Consider the following 22366-nt stretch of genomic DNA (forward strand, 5'->3'; position numbering starts at 1 on the left):
TTTTCCGAGGACAAAGGTGGGCAGAGCTAGATGAGAGAGAGCCATCTCGCTGTTGCTTTGGTATACGTGTGAGAGTTGCCTGAAAGCAAGGTTCGTTTCCCTGAATTTTCTATCTAGTTTATAACTCTGCCGACACCTTTAGGCCAACCACCAAGCTACCAGATCTCAGTCCTAGAATCGTCTGGATGTACTAAATTAATATTTAAGCAACCCACAGGGATGTGTGAAGCAGAAGAGAAGCAGCCGTTCTGTGAAAGAGCCTAAGTGCCTCCCTCACTCTCTCTCAGTACCTATAGAATGTCCTCTCCAAAGCTATTCTGTTCCCCAAAGTAAATCGTGTGTTGAAACAATACGTAAGCCGAAAAGGTGATTTTGAATTTATTGTGTTGTGGAGAGTGTTGCTATTGTGTAAATTTTTGTATCTGGCCATGCGCAAGTAAATACGTGAAGTTAGTAAGTTTATCAGTTACTTTATGTAAGTTCTTCACGAGTTTAAACATTGGAGTGTAATTATTTCTTTTGTCTTAGTCTAAGGTTTATTCAGATTTAATATTTCAAGTGAAAGGATTATATAATTTTCTGAGCGTAATATTTTTTGTCTTAATCTAAGTTTTGTTCAGATTTAATATTTCGAGTTATTTATTCTTTTATGTAAATTCTTTTCAAAGTGTTGCAATTTATATAGAATATATTTATTTTTGTAAAGTGTATCATTTCAGTCACCATTGTTTATTCCATAATCGCTCATATCCTGTTAATGGTTGAATTAAGAGGTGGTTTTAAATAATTCTTAAGAATAATTACCCAATTTTGTTTTGAGTGCACTAAAGAGACCTTTGGATATTCAGTGTTTTATATATTGCTGTCTGGGAGTTATACAACTGTCTCGGAGCTTGGGTGTCAATATTTTCAAGTGTAACAGATTTATTGTAAAAACTAACAAGTAAGTATGGAACTCAAGAAGGTTATGTAGCTTGCCAGCCGTAATATATATCATATTATATTTTTGGTGCCCTGACCCTGGACCATCATATATAACAATTTGTTTTTGATGCCCAAACACGGGATCATAGCATAATAATATGTTTACATATACTCTTATGAAGCTGGTCTAGTGTGGAGTAAATACAGTAGTTTAATAATGATTTTATTTATATTTCTTTTTGTGCATTGAAGAGAGGTTAGCCAGCACTTATGGTGAGTTCTTCTCATGTAGACGTGAGTTTATTATGTAAAATATACAAGACTTTCGTTGTTAATTTCATTGTATTCTTTATTCAAGTTAGTATATGTAAATTTACGTTATTTTTAAGAATTAACTTTTTATTTCACGTATTTTTTATATAAAGTCATACATAAATATTTAAGGGTGTTATGTGACCATATGAAATATGAACAAGGACTTGTGTAATGTTCTTTTGTATTTTTATGAGGTATTGCATCATGTTTGAGAGAAAATACGCAATTGTTTTGGGTACCATGTGCTTTGGGATATTTGCAAAAAACCTAGTGATAAGATGTTATCTTTTTTGTATTTCGGAGACAAAGGGTGGGCGAAAGTAGCTCACTGAGAGAGCCGCCTGGCATTGTGTGAATACACGTTCGAGAGATAAATACTTGGTAACTCTGACACCTTAGGCCAATCCCCCACGCTTCCAAAACTATTTGGAACATTCTGGAAGTAGCCAAGTCTCTTATAAAGGTGACCCTCAGGGTTAGATAGACAGATAGAGATTTCCAGCCATAATTTCGCCATCTCCCCTCTCTCTCACTCTCGCATGCAGCTCAGTGTATTTTTTAACAGTGTTCATTGAAAATTCAAAGTTTTGGTGTGATGAGTATTTGTAATCATAGTGAGTACATATAAAAATTCTCTTAGAGATTTTGTAAACAGCCCCGTAGAAAGGTTAGGTATTTGTATTGCGATCTGGTTATCTATTTTCATTAAATGTCAAACTTAAATATTGTATTCAGGTTTAATTTCAAGCGAAACAAGTGATTGTATAATTTTCGTGAGTATTTCTTTTGTCTTAGTCCAAGGTTTATTCAGATTTAACATTTAAAGTCAAGTGATTGTATAATTTTCAGATCCTAACATTTTTGTCTTAATCTAAGTTTAGTCTTCGTATCGTTTCGGGCGTCGGAGGGCTCCTCTTGTTCTTGAACGAAGGGGCGCGTCGGCGGTCAGCGTATGGATAGCTACCTCTCGCCATCGTTTGTTGCTCTTCTTCTCATTGAGCGCCTTGTTTTGAGGTGGCACTCTGGATCTGCCAGGTCCCATGGAGGCAGTGACGCTTCCTTCGAAAACACCGGTTTCACGCGGTCTATTGAGACCCAGTCCTCCTGGCCATGCATGTCGAGAAGGAAGGCTTTCGTCGTTTTACTGATGACTCGGTAGGGGCCGCGATAGGGTCTGGTCAGCGGCTGTCGATGAGCGTCGACGCGGATGAAAACATATCCGCAGTCGTCCAGGTTCCTTGGCTTGAAATGCTTAGTTCTGTCCTGGTAAGTTTCAAGACATGGCCTGAACTTCCTGGCGATGTCCCTAAGGTGATCCAGCAGCGTATCGTCGGTTGATGTGGGAAAGAATTCGCCAGGAACTGTGAGCGCCTCTCCGTAAACCTTTTCGGCGGGCGATGTCTCGCCATCTGCGCGAGGGCCGGTGCGAAGGCCGAGAAGTACCCAAGGAAGGCGTGATTTCCAGTCCGCGTCGGTGCAGCTCGCTATCAGGGACGCCTTGAGGGCGGGATGAGTTCGTTTGACCATGCCGTTTGCTGCGGGGTTGTATGCCGTGGTGCTGTGGAGTGTCGTTCCCATCAGGTTTGCCAGAGCAAGCCATATCTCCAACAGGAAAGCGGGGCCTCTGTCCGTCGTGATGTCGTCAGGAACGCCAAATCTGCTCACCCAGCCCGACAGAAGGGCTTCGGCGCATGCTTGGGTCGTAGCTTCGGTCATCGGTGATGCTTCTAACCACCTCGGGGAGCGATCGATGATAGTCAGCAGGTAGCGAGGAGATCCCGAAGACGGCAAAGGTCCCACGACGTCGATGTGGATGTGACCGAAACGCTTTTTCGGTTGGGGATAATCACCTATCCCTGATTCGGTGTGACGGCTTGTCTGGCAATTGACGCATGCCTTCGCCCATTCCCCGGCGTCCTTTTTGATCCCTGGCCAGATGAACTTCTCAGACAGGAGGCGAGCAGTGGTGTGTCCCGAGGGATGTGAAAGTCCATGGATGATGTCGAATATCTTCCTTCTGCAGGAACCGGGAATCCAGGGACGTGGGCGGTCGGTGCTGGTGTCGCAGAGGATGGTTACTCCTGCCGGCCCGAGAGGAATTGCAGTTATCTTGAGCGTATATGACCCCGTCAGATGATCCTGTGCCTCTTGGTCGTTGCGCTGCTCGGATGCGAGGTCGGCGTAGTCAATTCCCAGATGGATTGCGTCGATTTCAATCCTTGAAAGGACGTCTGCGAATGGGTTTTCCTTTCCAGGAACGTACCTTATGGTGCACCCGAATTCGGCGATTGCTGCGAGATGGCGTTGTTGTCAGGAGGACCATGCGTCTTTTGATTTTGTAAAGGCGTGTACGAGGGGTTGATGGTCCGCCGTGATGGTAAAGGGTGTGCCCTCCAAGATGTACCTGAAGTGGCGGACGGCGAGGTAAACAGCGAGGAGCTCCCTGTCAAAGGTGCTGTATCTTGTTTCGGTGGGTTTCAGCTTTCTGCTGAAGAATGCCAACTGTCGTGGAGAACCATCGACGAACTGTTCCAGCATAGCTCCACAGGTGACATTGCTGGTGTCGGTCGTCAGTCGCAGAGGGGCGTTGTCGTCAAAGTGGGGGTGTTTGCAAGGGCGTCCTTTGTCCTGGTGAATGCGTGTTGTTGTGGGGAACCCCACTCAAGTTTCTTCGCCTTTCCCTTCAGGACGTCGTCGAGGGGGGTCAGGGTCTGTGCGATGTTGATGAAGCGCCTGTAGTAATTGACCATCCCCAGGAACTCCTGAAGTTAGTGGGTGGTCGTAGGTGTTGGGAACTTCCTGATGGCGTCCACCTTGGTTGTCATGGGTTTTACCCCACTCGAGGACACTCGATGACCAAGAAAGTCCACTCCTTCAGCGCCGAACTTGCATTCATCGAAACGTACAATCAGGCCATTCTCCTGCAGGCGTTTGAGAACGGCGCGGACGCGCCTCCGGTGTTCCTCCTTGGTCCTTGAATTCTCAAGGACCAAGGAGGAACACCGGAGGCGCGTCCGCGCTGTTCTCAAACGCCTGCAGGAGAATGGCCTGATTGTACGTTTCGATAAATGCAAGACGCAGAATGGTAGGTCGCCTAGGAGGCTATCCATTAGGTGTTGGAAGGTTGCCCCCGCATTGCGTAGACCGAAGGTTGAGTATGCGAAGGTGTAGGATCCGAATAGTGTCACAATGGCAGTCTTTGGAATGTCCTCTGGAAATACGGGGACCTAGAAATAAGAATTGAGAAGGTCCATCTTGGTGAAGTGTTTCGCGCCATGCAACGCATTCGTCAGGTCCTGCATGTTGGGCAGAGGGTAGTGGTCGGGCGTTGTGATGAGGTTGAAGCGTCTGTAATTGCCGCAAGGTCTCCAGGTCCCGTCAGGCTTCTTTACCTTGTGGAGGGGAGATGCCCAGGGGCTCGATGCTTTCTTACAGATACCCATGCGTTCAATGTCCTCAAAAGCGCGTTTGGCGTCCCTCAGCTTCTGGGGTGGGAGGCGGCGGAATTTGGCATGTGTAGGAGGTCCCGTCGTCTTGATGTGGTGGTAGATCCCATGCTTGGAGGGGGATCCTGGCGATTGGCGGAGCTCGGGCTTGAAAACGTCAGGAAATTCCTGCAGAAGGTTGGCGTAGGGCTGCGTCATTACAGTGAATACGGACATTGTGGCAGGGCTTGCTCTTGGGGCGCGGAACCGGCAGGTTCTTGTGTCGATGAGGCGTTTCCCAGCAACCTCGACAAGTAGTCCGTGGTGAGCGAGGAAATTTGCACCGAGGAGGGGCCGACTGACGTCAGCGATGGCGAAGAGCCAGGAATACGAACGGCCCCTGATAGATATCCTGAGGACCCTAGTCCCATAACACCGTATGGGAGACCCGTTGGCGATGACGAGCGAGGGGGCGTCTTTGCTGGGACCACGGTCTAGGTCGGCTTGTGATGGTGGGAACGTTGAATGCATAGTACCGGTGTCGACCATAAGTCTATGGTTGGAAACGGTGTCGAGGATATAAAAACCATTCTTGCTATGGTTTCCTGCAGCTGCGATGGTGGTAGGTGGTTTCTTCTGGCGTCATCTTCTAGGGAAATTGCATGGTGCCCTACATTTCTTGGCGTCGTTGCCGAACTGGTGATGCTAGAAACACCACGCTGGATTAGGCCTAGGGCTCGGACATGTCGGTTGCGGTGGTTTCCTCCTTGCCAGAGCGTTGATCTCGTCATCGTCGGTAGGAAGCGTCGCTGAAGAGTCTATGGATGAGCAGCTAAAGGAGGAGAACGAAGACGATACTGATGATGATGCTCCGAGGCGGGATGCTTTAGAAGCCTCGTGGAGCTTCTGAGCCTTTGACAGGAGTTCGTTCATCGGAAGCGTGTCTGCGTCCGTCAATTGGGCCCTTACGTCCTGCGGCAGGCGTCGAAGGAAAATCTCGCGAGATAGGCTAATCTTGCGCCGTCGGCCGTTGCTGTTGGTCTCGGGAAGCATTAGCAGGCGGGTCAACTCGTCCCACGCCTCGACAGGAGAGATGTCACCCATGGGTTTGCCGGCGATCCAGGACCTCCTGTGCCCTCGCTGAAACAGAGAGTGAGTAGATACTGATTAGTTTCGTTCTCAGGTCGTCGTAGGAAACTTGGCCAGCCTGGGCGTCGAGCCATGGGGAAATCTTGTCGAATACCTCCTCTGGGATGGAGGTGAGAACGATGTCGGTCTTGGCGCAGGAGTCGCTGAGCCTAGCGACTCAGAAGAGTACGTCTGCTCTCAGGAACCAGGAAGCGGTGTTGTGTTGAGAAAACAGCAGCAGTTTGACTTTGGGTGTGGAGGCGAGGCCGTTGGGCGTGATGGGCGGGTTGAATCCACCATTGTGGTCAGTCGACGAGTCGGCGAAGAGGTGAGAAGGTTAAATGTCGGATAAGCTCATCCTACTGCCTTACAAACGCACCAAGGTCTGGTATAACCAAAGGCCGAAGCTCACGCCTATAGTAACGGAGTAAAAGAAGGTAGCACGGCCGTAATGAGTCCGTTAATGGCAAAGCCAAAACCGCTGATGCTACTTCAACTCCGGGGTCACCAGTTATAAGGACAGTGAGACGAGCTATCACCAACAACTGATGGTTTATTCAAACAGGTGCGAGAATATATATTAAGGTGCGGACGGAAATGTAGCACGCGCGCTGGCGCCAATCTAGCAGGAACCAACCGCCACAAAGAGTGTTTCTTCACACGTACAAATACTCGAAATGCAAGTTAATGAAATAATGTAATGTAATGAGAAATACATGAAATTGTAGCTCTGAGGGAGTGGAACAAATATACAAATAGCCACAGTGTGGCAAAAGGAGAATTCAAATGAAATGGAAAATTCGATGAGAATGCTGAACGACGGAGGGAGCGATGTCCTTACAAGGGATTGAAGATCAGCATGAAAAAGACAGAGTATTTGAGATTGAAAAATGGCGAGAATGGGGAAGTTAGTTTACAAGGAGAGAGATTGAAAAAAAGAGTTGAAAATTTCAGGTATTTAGGATCAACAGTTGCAGAGGATGGTGATCTGGGGGCAGAAATAAACCACAGAATACAAGCAGAATGGAAGAATTTGAAAAAAAGCGTGGAGTACTATGCGACAGGAAAATAGGGGTTAAGTTGAAAGGTAAAATACACAGGACAGTTGTGAGACCGTCAATGATGTATGGAGCGAAGACATGGGCAATAAAGAAGACAGAAGAGAAGAAGATGTATGTGGCAGAGATGAGAATGTTGAGATGGATGTGTGGGGTGACAAGAAGAGATAAGATATGGAATGAGGTAATTAGGGGTACCACAGGAGTTAGAAAACTATCAGATAAGATCCAAGAAAGTAAACTGAGGTGGAATGGTCATGTCATGAGAAGAGATGCACAGTATATGATTGGGAGGAGAGTGATGGAAATGGAGGTACAGGGAACGAGAAGGAGAGGGAGACCAAAACGAAGGTGAGGGAACTGCATCAAGGAGGACCTTCAATCAAAGGGATTAACCGGTAATGAAGTGTGGGACAGAGATAAATGGAGAAAGCTGACCAGAAACATCAACCCCACAAAGAAGTGGGAAAAGTTGAAGACAAAGAAGAAGGTTGTAACCATAATGTGGTGGTACGAGGAGTACACCCGTTAGTGGAACAGTCTATCACAGGGGATTTGGTTATTTTAAAGGGAATATGAGGCGAGGAGGTCACCCCTATTTTTCACTTAAAACTGTCATGCGAGTTGGAGACAGGTAATTTTGACTTTGCGGTAAGGGATTCAATGGTTGTCAAAGGAATAGATGTCCTGCTGGGTAATGAGGTTGGTGGGGCGCTGTTTGTTTCTTGCCCCATTGCAATGGAGAAACCTTTGAAAAATAGTCCTACGACTGAACTCGAGAAGGACTACCCATATCTGTTTCATAGTTGTGTAACGACAAGGAGTATGAAGAAGAAAGTGGCTTCTGAAAAAAAAAAAAATTGAAGGAGCAATGAATTTGCAGGATTTGTTTTCAGAAGAAGAGGATTCCAAACATGGTACGCAAGAAGAGAACTCCGGAGTAGGCCCGAGTGAAGAGGAACGACAGACGAGCTGACAAGAGGACAAAGAAGAAATGGAATATTAAACGTTAGGATTAAGACAAGTGAGTAGGAAAAGGCTGATAGGATTGCAACGGAAGGATGTAACGTTAACAGAGTTATTGTACCATGTGGTGGACGAGATGGAGGCACAGCAGTCTCCAACCTTTTATTATCTTAATGATGGGTTGCTCATGAGGAAGCATAGACCCGCTGATATCCCTGGGAATGCTGAATGGGGGATATATTGGCAGATATTAATTCCTGCACCGTTGAGAATACAGGTGATCGCCGTCGTCCACAAGACGGGACATATGGGGATAAGGAAGACGACAGAGAGGATAATGCAACACTTTTTCTGGCCTGGCATGCTTAAGGACGTGAGCCAGTTTTACCGTGAATATCACATATGTCTAATGACTAGAAAACTGAACGAGTACATTAAGAAAGCTCCCTTACACCCGATAGAAGTGCGAGGAGAACCCTTCAGCAAGGTAATGATAGACATAGGTCACGAATATATGTTAACCTTGATGTGCCCTGTAACGAGATACCCAGAAGCCATACTTATTAGGAACATCAGTGCCAAAATAATCGCTGAGAAGTTAGCAGGCATTTTTACGAAGTTTGGTATACTGGAAATCATTCCAATTGACCGCGGAACAAATTTCTCGTCAAAATTATTTCAGGACGTAATGAAACTGTTGGATGTGAAACAACAGCTATCAACTGCTTATCATCTGGACCCAAGGTGCATTAGAGAGGTTTCATCAAACTCTGAAAAGTATGTTAACGAAATTCTGAAACAAAACGGGGAATGGATGGGATATTAGACTACCGTTGATGTTATTCAAGGTACGTAATGCTTATCAAGAAAGCATGGGATGTAGCCGGAATGAAATGTTATTAGGACGAATAGTACTAGGACCGATTAAAATGTTAGCAGAAAAATGGAAGGATCAAGAAGAAATGGAAGGAAAAAATGTCAGACGGGTGAAAAGCCCAATGAGTGCATCAAGGAAGCTCCCTTACGACCGATGGAAGTATAAGGAGAACCTTTCAGCAAAGGACCGAAAAAAATGTTGAGATATACGCCTACTCCTTCTATCAATCCTAGAAGATTATCCATCACACATTAAAAAGTAGTGGGGACGTTCATTAGACCAAATGGCATAACGGTGTATTGATATAACACAAACGGGGTTATAAAAGCTGATAACAATTCTGCGTTGTCGTCCAAAGGAATTTGATGATAGCCTTTTAACAAGTTCATCTTGGAGACGAACCTTGCTTGTCCAATATTGTCGAGTAGTTGGTCAATGAGCGGCAATGGATAATTATCGGCCATACTGATCAAATTCAATTTTCGGCAGTCCGTACATATCCTGAAAGATCCGTCCAGTTTTTTCATGAGCAATCATGGAGAACTGTAAGGGCTAATCCGTTTTGTAACAAATAGTCCACTTCTTTTCTCATGACTTCTCGGTAATACAGCGACAGTCGATAAGTGCATTGTTTCAATGGTCTTTCCGTTGTTTTGAGGTGTATCTCATGCTTTGCCAGGTTGGTTCGTTTCGGGACGTCCAAGACAATTCAAGGGAAACTTCTAATTAATAGGCTTCATTCCTCTTGTTGCTCTTGGTTCAAATGAGTTAATTTCCCTTCCAGATTCTGAATGATAGACAAAATATTCACTTTGCTTACCGTCCCTAACTCATATTCATCATTGTCTTCCGTGGATGGTATGGTTTGCGCCATACACACCTATGAAGCTTTGGTCTCGTTTTCGGTTAAGTAGGGTTTCAGTAGGTTAGCGTGAACTTTCCTTTGACTTTTCCTTCTTACTGGGGTTTCGATAACGTACGTCAGGTCACTGATCTTCTCCAAAATCTTGAATGGTCCTTGAAACTTGCTGGTGAGTGGGAATTTCCTAATTGGCAGGAAAACCAATACCTGTTGTCCTACCGAAAACTGTCTGTCCTTACTTTTCATATCGAACCTTTTCTTCCTTTTTTCTTGACTCGTTTTAAGGTTTACTAGGGAAAATTTACTTATCTCGCCTATTCTTTTCCTCAAATTCTTGACAGATTTTCCATCTGTTTCCTCTTGGTCCTTCCATTTTTTTGCTAACATTTTAATCGGTCCTCGCACTTCTCGTCCAAATACTATTTAATTCGGGCTACAGCCCATGCTTTCTTGATATGTATTATGTACTTTAAATAACATCAACGGTAGTCAGATATCCCATTCATTCCCCATTTCCTTGCAGAGCTTCGTTAAAATACTTTTCAAAGTTTGATGAAACCTCTCTAATTAACCTTGTGTCTTCGGATGTTTCACATCCAACAGTTTCGTTATGTCCTTGAATAATTTTGATGTGAAATTTGTTCCTCGATCAATTTAAACAATTTCCGGAATACCATACCTAGTAAAAGAGTCTAGTAACTTCTCAGTGATTATTTTGGCACTGACGTTCCTGACGGGTATGGCTTCTGGGTATCTCTTCACTGGACACATCAAGATTAACATATTTTCGTGACCTTTTTTCGTAATTTAGTAAAGGTCTCACAATGTCGATCATTACCTTGCTGAAGGGTTCTCTTCGCACTTCTATCGGGTGTAAGGAAGCTTTCTTAATATACTCGTTTGGCTTTCCAGACATCTGACATACGTGACATGCACGGGAAAACTAGCTCACATCCTTATTCATCCAGACCAGAAAAAAGTGTTTCATAATCTTCTCTGTCATCTTCTGTCTTCCTAACGGTGTGGAAATCAATATATGACTGTATATCCCCCATTCAGCATTCCCAGGGATATCGGTGGGCCTATGCTCCCTCATAAGCAATCCATCCTTAAGATATTAACAGGTTGGAGACTGCTGTGCCTCCGCCTCATCCACCACATGGTACAACAACTCTGTTAATGTTGCATCCTTCCATTGCAATCCTATCAGCCTTTTCCTACTCACTTGTCCTACTACTAACGCTGAGTTTTTATTTATTCCTGGTCCATTTCTTCTTTGTCCTCTTGTATGCTCATCTGTCGTTCCTCTCCTCTAGGGCTTACTTGTGATTTTTCCTCTTGTGTACTGTCAAGGAAATCCTCTTATTCGGAAAATAAATCCTCTAAGTTCATCAATCCTTCGGGTTCTTTCTCTTCTTTTATAGCCACTTTCTTCATCATACTCCTAGTCATCACACAACTAGGAAAACAGATATGGGTAGTCCTTCTCGAGTTCAGTCATAGGACTATACTTCAATGATTTCTCTGTTACAAAGGAACAAGCCACAAATGGCGCTCCACTAACCTCATTACCCAGCAGGACGTCTACTCCTTCAACAACCAATGAATCCTTTACTGCAAAGTCAAAATTACCTGTCACCAACTCGCATGATAGTTTCAAGCGGAAAATACCGGTAAACTCTTCCCCTCCTATTCCCTTCCAAATAACCAAGTCTCCTGTGAGAGACTGATCCACCAATGGGTGTACTTCTCGTATCATCAAACTATAGTTGCAACCTGTGGCACGCAATATTTTGACCGGGGTTCACTCACTCCCATCTAGTGCTGCTAATATACCTTCATTAATATATGGTTTAAAGGTATCCACGCTGTTTGGGTTTGTCCTGTTCGTCGTGTAAACGTTGGCTGATTTATTTTCCTCTTCGTCCTTTCCAATTGTTTCTTCTTCTTCAAATTCTGTGAAGTCAAATAATCCTTAATCACTTAAGCAACTGCTTTTGGTTGATTTGATCAACATTCCTTACTGATATGGCCTCTCTTGCCACACTTAAAACAGACAATATTAACCCTCTGCCTGTCTTTCACGATACTTGAAGGAGGACGATTTGACGATTGATGCTGTGGAACTATCACATTTTACTTAGGGACAGTACCAGGGCTACTTCCGATGTAACTATTGAACTTGTTCACATAGTTATTACTGAACTGGTTTCTATGGTTCGGCAAATACTTGACACTTGGTCGGAATGACGGTTGAAACTTTATACCGGAGGGGGGTTTACAACTGATAATACTGTAATCTTCAATCAGCGAAGCGGCTTTATTAAGTTTCCTCACCTCTCTCTCTCTCAAGTACGTTCGAATATGTTCAGGAATTCCTCGTAGATACTGTTCAAGTACTATCAATTTTTCTAAATCAGCCATTTCCCTTACGTTAGCAGCCTTTATCTATCTATTAAAACATCATCGTACCTGATAAGCGTAATCCAGGAAAGTCATTTCCTCGTCCTTCCACAAACTTCGGAAATTTTCCTTATAATATTCAGGGGGAATCTGGTATACTTGCAGCACGACCCTCTTCACTTCTTGATATTCCTTCCTCTGGTCCTGAGATAAGTAAAGATAAGCACTGTGGCATTTCCCAATCAATACACTGTGCACTAATTTGCCTTCTGGTCATTCCATCATCAACGGGACTCTTCAAAATGAGTGAAGAAATCATTGGGAGCTTCTCCAAATTTCGGGATCAACATCTGTGCATTTGCCACATCAAACATCTGAGTTACTAACCTTGCACGAGCATTCAACAGTTCCGATTCCTTCACATGCCGTGCTTCTTCTGTCTGTCTTTCTACCTGTCTTCCTCTCATTTCCTGCGCATGTTGTGCTTCTTCTTCCTCTTCTGTTATCATCTTCAACTTAATCAAATTCTCTTCCGCTGCAATTCATTGAATCTCAGCTTTTACATCCCTTTCTGCTTCTATGCGTTCAGTTTTTAGGTCAACAGGTCCTCGCTTCGCTACAAATTCTTCTTCAGCTTCCTCCTACAGTTCACGAGCTGCTGCAATATCTTGTTCCGACCATTTCCCCGAGTTCATTAACGCTTTTAAGGCTATTCCACTCGTTGCATGGCCACCACATGCCAATAAAATATAAAGCAACTGAGCTTTAGTTACATTAGCTTCTGACAATTCCTGAACATTTGGGTTATTCAAAAACTCTTGAATATTAAAGTGTGCTATCTCAACTTTACAAAAAAGTTTAACCTCTCCAAAAAATTATCCTAACAATACACAGAATCCTATCCACATTATATTGTTCAAACCTTTAATCAAAACACGACCCTCTTATCATCAATATTTAAAACAGACTTGCTTTATCCCAAGGGTCTGGGCACCAAAAATATATTATATGATAGTCCCATGTCTGGGAACCAAAATACAATATTATATATATTACGGCTGGAAAGTTACACAGCCTCTCGAAAGGTCTTTTAAGGAAACTCAAAACAAAACTGGGTAATTATCATTAAGAACTATTTTATTTAAACATCCTCTTACTTCTATTCTTTAACAGAGATATGAGTGGGTACTGAAATAAACACTGGAATTGAAATAATACTCTATACAAAAATAAATATATTCTATAAAATTTACAGCACTTTGAAAGAATTTACATGGAAAAAAATAAATCACTCAAAATATTAGGTCTAAGCAAAACTTACATTAAGACAAAAATAATGTTTACACGCTGAAAATTATATAATAACTTGTTTCGGTGGATGTTAGATTTTACACCATCATTTAATCTTGATACTTGATGAAAATACTGAACCTTTAGCACTCTAAGGATTAAAATCTTCTAGAAATTACATTAAGTAACTGATAAATTGACGAGCTTTTAGCTCGTATGAAGTAATGTCAAAATAAGTATACTTCCGTTTTTACATAAATCTCCCTGGGTCAGTTGCGAAGATTTACACAATACCAGTACTCACCACAACTCAATAAATCTAAAATCACCTTTAATGTCTTCCATAACGTTTCAACACACTACAAACGATATATGTTGTAATCAAACTTAATCACTTTAGATAGGACTCACACAAGGCACTAGAGAGAGGAAGATGTACTTTGGCACGTTCACAGGACAAGTTCTTTCTTTTCTGACCTACGCATCCCTAGGGGCACATATATATGGACTTAGTAGCTTCTAGATTATTCTAGGTCAAAGCATACCAACGCAGCAGCGAGACAACTCTGTCTCAGCTAGCTCCCCCCTCCTTTGTCCTCGAGTAAGAAAAAAAAAGATGATCTTAACTCTGGGTTTTTCAAAAACCTTCCAAAACACGTGGCAAATATGAGAATTGCGTATTTCCTCACAAACATGACTCAATACCTCATGAAAACATAAAAGAAAATTATATAAGCCCTCGTTCACACCTCGTAGGATCATATAACATTCTTAAACAGATTACGTAACACTTCGTAATAAAATATGTGAAATAAAAAGTTAATTCCTAAAAATATAGTAAATTTACATATATGGACTTGAATGAAGAATACAATGAAATTAACGACAAACTTCCAACGTAATTTACATACAACATTATACCTACATGAGAAAAACTCCCCCTATGAGCTGGCTATTCACCTCACAAACGAAATACATAAATAAAATTCATTAATAAATTATTTACTTTACATGTGGCGAAATTTCACCGGTTTACTAAATTGCCCGATGTACTGGGCGGATCACAAGGCCTTGAAGAGGCTAGCCTCTCAAAACCATTCAGGAATTAAGAGGAATACGGCTATATTTTAACAAATTTATTATAAAAATAATCATCTAATACGAGAGAAATACAAAAAATAAACCTTTACTCGACATACAAAGAGACACTTGACTTAATGACCACATGCGTTACTGAAAGAAAACTAAGTCCGCACCGGACTCAAAATTAAGCAAAATTAATTAAACTTTTAGTAAGTTACCTCGATAAACGCCTTACCGAGACCTTTTTACGTATTTTACAAAACAACGCTGATCCCCTGGCACAAGGATCGATTAAATAATTACAGATACAAATTTTACACAACTCTAGCAAAAACTACATGGAAACCGACCTGGGTACACTAGGGGGGGAGAGAGAACAATTAAGGACTTACTGTGGTTGGGGACGTCGGATCAAAGAGGCAGAGCTGGCCTCTGCAACCCCCGACGTCACCTTTTTCCCGCATTTTTTCCTGAACCTAAATTTCTAGATTGGATTTTTTTATCATGTTACAATAAAATGATATTATATTTCTTAATCTTAAATTACAAGTGGTCGATTTCTTTAGTCTCAGCGCCTCCCCTACCAGGCGGTTGCTCTTTTGGTTCTAAAACATTCTCGTCTTGAACCACATTCATTCGCCCGTGAGTTCTCTCCTCTCCCTCCAATTTGACGCAACGTAGGTGGAGTCAAATGGCGGGAATTTTGATTGATCAGTTCGAAATTCTCGACATCCTCCACGCCCCAAAATAAGGAGCGATGAAACGTCGGTCAATTGGACAAGGCTGGACTCGGGGTGGGGGGAGTGACTTACTCCGAGACTCTGTTAGGCTCGCTGCGTAGCGCTCCGCAACGACTCGAACAGAGTACGCATAATGTACAACACACAGCAATGTTACCCCTGGGCAATAAACACAATTAATAATCTACATGTAGCCATACAACAGCTCAAATTAGGCAATGGGCCTAGCAATTGAAATGTACTCGTGTATAATACACATAAGGAACAGCAGAAATTAGCGGTAATGTACACATACATATTACAGAATTCAAATGGCAAAGCAAGTAGGCAATGGGCCTAAAACAAACCAAAAATAGCAATGGGAATGCATACATAATTCAAATGCAAAGGCAATTGGGCAATGGACCTAAGACAATCAGAAAATGGCAAAAAATAGCAATGGAAATGCATACATAACAATTCAAATACAAAGGCAATTAGGCAATAGGCCTAAGACAATCAGAAAATGCCAAAAAATAGCAATGGAAATGCATACATAACAATTCAAATGCAAAGGCAATTAGGCAATGGGCCTAAGACAATCAGAAAATGGCAAAAAAATAGCAATGGAAATGCATACATGACAATTCAAATGCAAAGGCAATTAGGCAATGGGCCTAAGACAATAAAAAAATAGCAATTGAATCTTATTCACACAATACCAAGTTCAGTTTGCCTTTACTCACATTAATCGATACTTATATAGCGCTGCTACATACAGGCTATTACTTGATGGAGTACAAGAGGGAGGGGCTGGTTCTGTGCAACGCTCGGTCTGTACGCACGAGAGACCATCCCGTCCCCGTTCTCCACGCCCTACTCACTTCCAACTTCCGCAGATTCATGCACACCTCACAAACTCCACCCTCCCTACCTTCCAGATAGGACACTCCCCTTTTTCACTCACTGTTTGCAGCTACGTTTTATATAACGTCACCTTTCAGCAGACAGTCCATCAGTTCTCGCTGTTTCACGGCAGCCCTTCTCAATGGGCGTGCAGAACGTCCTTGTGCGTTCGTCTGCTCTGATTCAGTTTCATTTTCACTTCTCTCACTAACTGCATAGTTCTCGCCTTTATCGTCGTTGTCGACCGTTCCTGTGACTGGTTGTTGAGTTGTAGCTGGTGCCATATCCTGGTCATCCCCAGACGTCTCCACTATCCCTGGCATTCCTGCTGTCGAACTGTATGCTCCCTCTTCTCCGTCATCGCCGTCGTCGTCGTCGTCTTCTCCTCCACCGGGATCCTCAGAGGGGGCTATTTCTAGGGGAACCAGGTGGCTGACAGCTCGCAGCGACTCGACACCCTCGAACAACACTTTGGCCGAACGCACGACTCCGTCGTCGTCAGGATACGTCTCCACGACACGTCCAAGAGGCCATGTAGCTCTTTTCTTATTCTCTTGTTTAACTAGCACGATGTCTCCGGGGTGCAGCTTGGAGGGTTTCCCGGACTGACAGTCGTGCCGGGCTCTCAAGGCACTCAAGTATTCCCTTCTCCATCGTTCTCGGAAGGCCTTCAATGAATCTGTCAGTCTTAGGTAACGATCAGGTAGCTTCCGAGAGGTGAAGGTTGCGTTGGGATGGTCGTCCGGCAAGATTGGTGCCATGAGGTGGACTTGGTGTCCTCTTAGCAAATGGGAGGGGGTGAGGACTTCATCCTCGCGCTCGTCACCGCTGTACATAAGCGGCCAATTGATCACCACTGCTTCTGCTTCTTTCACGAGGGTTAGCACGTGGGCGTCCGGCAGGTACTTCTTTCCGAGGGCTATCTGGAGGGTCCGTTTCGTTACTCCTATCAAATGCTCGAAGAACCCACCTTTCCAAGGTGCACGGGGCGTCTGAAACCGCCACTTTATGCCAGTTTTCCTCAAGAACTGCTGGACTTCATCTTCTTCGTAAAGTCCCTGAAGGAGGTGGCTGGCAGCTTTGAAGGTTTGATGGTTATCGGACATGATGAGCTGCGGGGCACCATGGGTGGCACTAAACCGTCTTAGTGCTAACACGAATTCTTCTGCTTCCAAGGAGGGACAAAGGTCAAGGTACACGGCTCTGCTAGCCATGCAGGTTATGATGAGTATGTATCCTGCCCGCGTTTCGGTCTGTATGGCTGCTGTGTGGTCCACTCCGACTGCTGTGAAGGGTTTTGTGAGGGTGATCCTTTCCTTTGGCAGGGGGGGGGGTAGTGGTGGCTGTATCGTGAGAGGTTGGAAGGCTAGCTTGCATTCGGGGCATTGCCGCACGGTTCGCTTCGCAATGGAACGTAGACCCGCCACCCAACATTTCTGTCGAAAGATACCTATTAGAGTATTCACCCCACAATGCAAATGTAACTGATGTAAATAATTTAAATACACCCTAACTAAATGCCCTTTGGCTAGCAAGAGAATTAACTGAACAGTTTCTTCTACGTGGGACACTCGTCCCCTGGTGCAGATGAGATTATCTACTAAGACTAGATTCAATTGTCTGACAAAATTAGCAACTTCACGAGGGGGTCTGACTCCGCCCTCTAAGTAGGCATAAACAATAGGCAAATAATGTTTTTGCTCTAATTGGACAACAATACTGAACGGATGCCGTTCTATCTTTGTAAACTTTAAAATTAGTCTGACTACTCTCAACAAGAATTGGAACCCTACTTCCCTTTTCAGGATGTCCCAAATCTCGCCTGGGGGGGGTAGGACACATCTCCTCCCTTAACTCTTGTACCGCCTCTACTACGTGAGTTTGATGTAGTAGATCTTCCTCCTTGCAAGGAACAGGCTTTCCCGTGGTCCTGAGGAATTCTGGACCGTTCCTCCACAGGGAGTTAACTTGCAATTGTCGAGTCGTTACACCTCTGGATAGGATATCGGCAGGGTTCTGATGACTTGGGACATGGTTCAGACTGAAGCTACAAACCTGCAGAATAAAAACAATCTCCGCCACTCTGTTAGAAACAAACACATTTTTATGAGACCTGGCATCGGGAGATGCTACCCATGCCAACGTTACCTTGCTGTCAGTCCACATTACTATTTCTCGTGGCTCGATCAGTTCCTTGAGAGTTCTTGCTAGTCTGCTTCCTAACAACAAGGCCAGTAGCTCTAGCTTGGGGATCGTCAGTTTGCTCATCCCTTTCGGAGTGATCCTCATTTTGCTTGTAATTAAACTTACCCGTTTGCAATCGTCCCTGGTATACGCCACTGCTCCATATGCCTTACTGCTGGCATCGGTGAACACATGGAGTTCTAAACCCCTTTTTCCTATCGATCTTTGAAAGGTGATGTCGCTCACCGCTTTCAAATCATTCAACAATTCACTTGCCTGTTTAGCCTTTTATTCTCCTAACACGTCATCCCAACCTACATTATCCTCCCATAGTTGTTGGAGGAAAAGTTTTCCCTTTACAAATAATGGGGTTATCAAACCTATCGGATCGTAAATGGAGACTAACAGGGAAAGTACCCTACGCTTCGTAGGCACCCATTCCTCCCCCAACTCACAGATCTTCTTACTTTCTTTCACACACAATCTGTCCACGTCCCGGGCCCATCGCAGCCCAGCACGTTCACACTCACAGGCTCACTCCACTGTTTCTCGCTATCGAAGGCCAAGTGATTGCTTGCCCACCCTTCCAAGGGCATACCCGCCCCTTTTAAGATGTTATTAACAGACTCATGTTCTTGCCTCATATGTTCTAAATCCTCAAATGTGGCCAGATAGTTATCGACATAAAAAGATTTTACTAAATCTGGCCGGCCTTCCTCTTTAAAATGACAATTTAATATCTGTTGTAGCAAAAATGGACTAGCTGTGATGCCGAACACCACGACTCTAAAGGCGAAGGTAAGCGCTCGACCAGCTGCCTCGCGCCACAGAAATCGTGTGTATTTGGCATCACGAGGATCTAACAAAACACGATGGAATGCTTTACTTATGTCGGCTAACATGGCATATCGGTTCAACCTAAACCTTATGATTAAACTATATGCTACCTCTACCAAATTGGGCCAAGGTAAGAGACATTCATTCACTGACTTACAACCCTTTGACTTTGCCGAGGCATTGAACACGATTCTAAGGGGGGTGGTACGGCTGCCTTTCCTTACTCCAAAGTGCGGCATGTAATAACCTTCCACTATGGGATTTTTCACCTCAGATATAAAACCTGCTTTGATATATTTATCTATCACTCCCTGATATTGTTCAAATTATTTCCTATCCTTTCTGAATTTGGTCTGCAACGACTCTAACTGCGCCATAGCGTTACGATAATTTGTTTCTGGCCTAGCATCCGACCCGAATGGTAGGTTAACCTGATATCCCTCAGGTTTTCTCACAACGCTTTGCGATACCTTTCGCACGGCCTCGGCCTCGCGAACAGTGTATTGCTCAGATGGGGCGATGCCAACACGGTCTAAACGCCACCACTCGTCTACATCACACAGATATGGCTCGTTCGTGATTCTGCACACTCTCAATGTTCTTACTTGTTCGATCTTTTCCCCTTGGAGCAGCCACTGTGGCACCTTCCCGTACGGGGACATACCATTATGTGTTAAGAAGAGATTTATCCCATCTATTTTTTCAACACCTATAATAAAATAGCTAAAATAATCAGCCCCAACTAATATGTGTACGTTCTTCATGGTATCTGATTGGTTTGCTGGATCGGCTAACGTGACTCCCTTGCTCAACAGATGTTGTCTGACCTTTACATAACCAGCGTTATGTATCGGGACGTCCACGTGTTCGTGTGCCACTAACTTCATCCTCATTGTTCTTTTTCCCATCTCAACCCTACAACTCACTACGTTGTACTGTCCACTTATTTCCGCGGAGCCGAATGGAGCTATACTCAATGACACTTTCCCTACCACCGGTAGGCCTAATTGACTGGCGACTTTCGCTGATATAAAGCTTCTTTGGCTCCCGGAATAAAGGAATAGGCGGACTCGCTTGTTACCTTGTTTTCGGTATATGTCTGCCATCGCGGTTGGCAAGAGGGTACATGGGAGGTCTACATCAGATTTCTGTGCAATCTTTGCACTTTTGCATGGTTTAGATTCTACTTTAACTTTGGATGGACGGGGGGCAGGTTCGTTCTGTGTAGGCGTCGCATTTACTACGGGGCGGGACGTTGTTAATTGACTATTATTACTATGGGGGTTAGATTGCAGTCGTCTTCCCGCATTGTGATCATCGCAAATTGCGGTGTGGTGTTTGGCATTACAAATCTTACAAGAACTTTGGATGGGACATTTGTCACTACAATGACCTGACTTTGTGCAATTAAAGCAAAGGCCCCTCTTAAGCAAAATGCGACGTCTGGCAGCTACGTCAGTTACTTGGCGACAGCCGTGAGGCGGGTGTCGTTCGTTACAAAATGGGCAAGAATTATTGTGGACAGGTGTGGATTTCGGTCTTACACTGTTGTCTTTTCTTTTATCATGCTCGAGTTTGTTGCCTCTTTGCAACGCATCGTCCTCGAGCATTCTTATAATGAAATCTATCTCGTCAAAGAACTCATCCAATGTATAATCACATTTTCTTAAATGTTTGACCACTTTCCGATAGAGCTTTCCCTCTGACAATTTCTGATGTATGAGACTCATGACCATGCCCTGGCCTATATCGTCTTTACTCAACCTTTTAATTTGTTCAATGATAATAGTTAACTCGAAACGGAACCTTTTGAGCTCTACTGGGTCTAGTGATGGTACAAATATATTAGCTAACTTTCGGTGAAGAATCACGAGCGTCTGATGTACGTTACCATATTGTTTGTCTAATAGATCTAACGCTAATCTATAGTTCGCGGCGGTTACACTTAAAGATTTTACGACTCTAAGCGGCTCTTTGCCCAACGTCCCCAGCAAATATGTGAATTTAGACACTTCGTCTAAATCAGCTCTTCTATCCATGTGGATTGTGAAGAGTTCACGGTACGATGCGTACTCTTGCACTTCCCCTTCAAACGTGGGGAGAGGCAGCGGCTTCAACCTGGGGAGGGCAACATTCCCCATTGAAGTGCTTTTCACTTTGTCTATCCTATTATACAGTAGGGTGGAAGTATGTGTAGCTTCACCTAACATGTGCCTGATTCGGGCTTCAATACTAGATTCTAGTTTCACGCGCTGGCTTTTGTATAGCTCTTTTAGCTGTCGGACCTCTGCCTGCAACTCCGTTACCAAATTCTGGTAAACGGACTCAGAGTAGGTCTCTAATGGCACCCTTTGTGTTTCGCTCAGTAAGTCTTTCACTAGGCCCATCGACGCCTCGATGTGCACGATCGTGGCCACCGCCATTCTGACTATTTACGTTAATTACGGGAGGTTAACAAAACAAGAAGAAAGGTTACGTTTACGTTATGAAGATGGGGACTCAAGAAAAATTAACACGTGGATGATCGCACACCGAGACGTTGAGGACCTTTTAATTGTTACGACTCTCCCTCTCTCTCCTAATCAGCCTCATATTCTAATTTAGTCCTGTCCGGCTCTGGGAAGCGCTTGTGATCCGGTTCGAAGGACCAAATGTGGCGAAATTTCACCGGTTTACTAAATTGCCCGATGTACTGGGCGGATCACAAGGCCTTGAAGATGCTAGCCTCTCAAAACCATTCAGGAATTAAGTAGAATACGGCTATATTTTAACAAATTTATTATAAAAATAATCATCTAATACGAGAGAAATACAAAAAATAAACCTTTACTCGACATACAAAGAGACACTTGACTTAATGACCACATGCGTTACTGAAAAAAAACTAAGTCCGCACCGGACTTAAAATTAAGCAAAATTAATTAAACTTTTAGTAAGTTACCTCGATAAACGCCTTACCGACCCCTTTTTAAGTATTTTACAAAACAACGCTGATCCCCTGGCACAAGGATTGATTAAATAATTACGGATACAAATTTTACACAACTCTAGCAAAAACTACATGGAAACCGACCTGGGTACACTAGGGGGGGAGAGAGAACAATTAAGGACTTACTGTGGTTGGGGACGTCGGATCAAAGAGGCAGAGCTGGCCTCTGCAACCCCCGACGTCACCTTTTTCCCGCATTTTTTCCTGAACCTAAATTTCTAGATTGGATTTTTTTATCATGTTACAATAAAAGGACATTATATTTCTTAATCTTAAATTACAAGTGGTCGATTTCTTTAGTCTCAGCGCCTCCCCTACCAGGCGGTTGCTCTTTTGGTTCTAAAACATTCTCGTCTTGAACCACATTCATTCGCCCGTGAGTTCTCTCCTCTCCCTCCAA

At 43.7% G+C, this 22366-nt stretch overlaps 2 protein-coding genes across 2 annotated transcripts; both read right to left on the reverse strand.

Moving 5' to 3' along the window:
- Positions 1-2199: 2199 nt before the first annotated feature.
- On the reverse strand, positions 2200-2955 carry LOC137630359 (uncharacterized). The gene has a single exon (XM_068361791.1). The coding sequence runs from the start codon at positions 2953-2955 to the stop codon at positions 2200-2202; it is 756 nt and encodes a 251-aa protein (XP_068217892.1).
- Positions 2956-12599: 9644 nt separating this feature from the next.
- On the reverse strand, positions 12600-21400 carry LOC137630361 (uncharacterized). The gene is made up of 3 exons (XM_068361792.1): positions 21303-21400; positions 19904-21095; positions 12600-12749 (listed from the first exon to the last, which is right to left on the reverse strand). The coding sequence occupies exons 1-3, from the start codon at positions 21398-21400 to the stop codon at positions 12600-12602; spliced, it is 1440 nt and encodes a 479-aa protein (XP_068217893.1).
- Positions 21401-22366: the final 966 nt, after the last annotated feature.

The sequence above is a fragment of the Palaemon carinicauda genome, chromosome 38, assembly GCF_036898095.1.
Source record: "Palaemon carinicauda isolate YSFRI2023 chromosome 38, ASM3689809v2, whole genome shotgun sequence".
Lineage (NCBI taxonomy): Eukaryota > Metazoa > Arthropoda > Malacostraca > Decapoda > Palaemonidae > Palaemon > Palaemon carinicauda.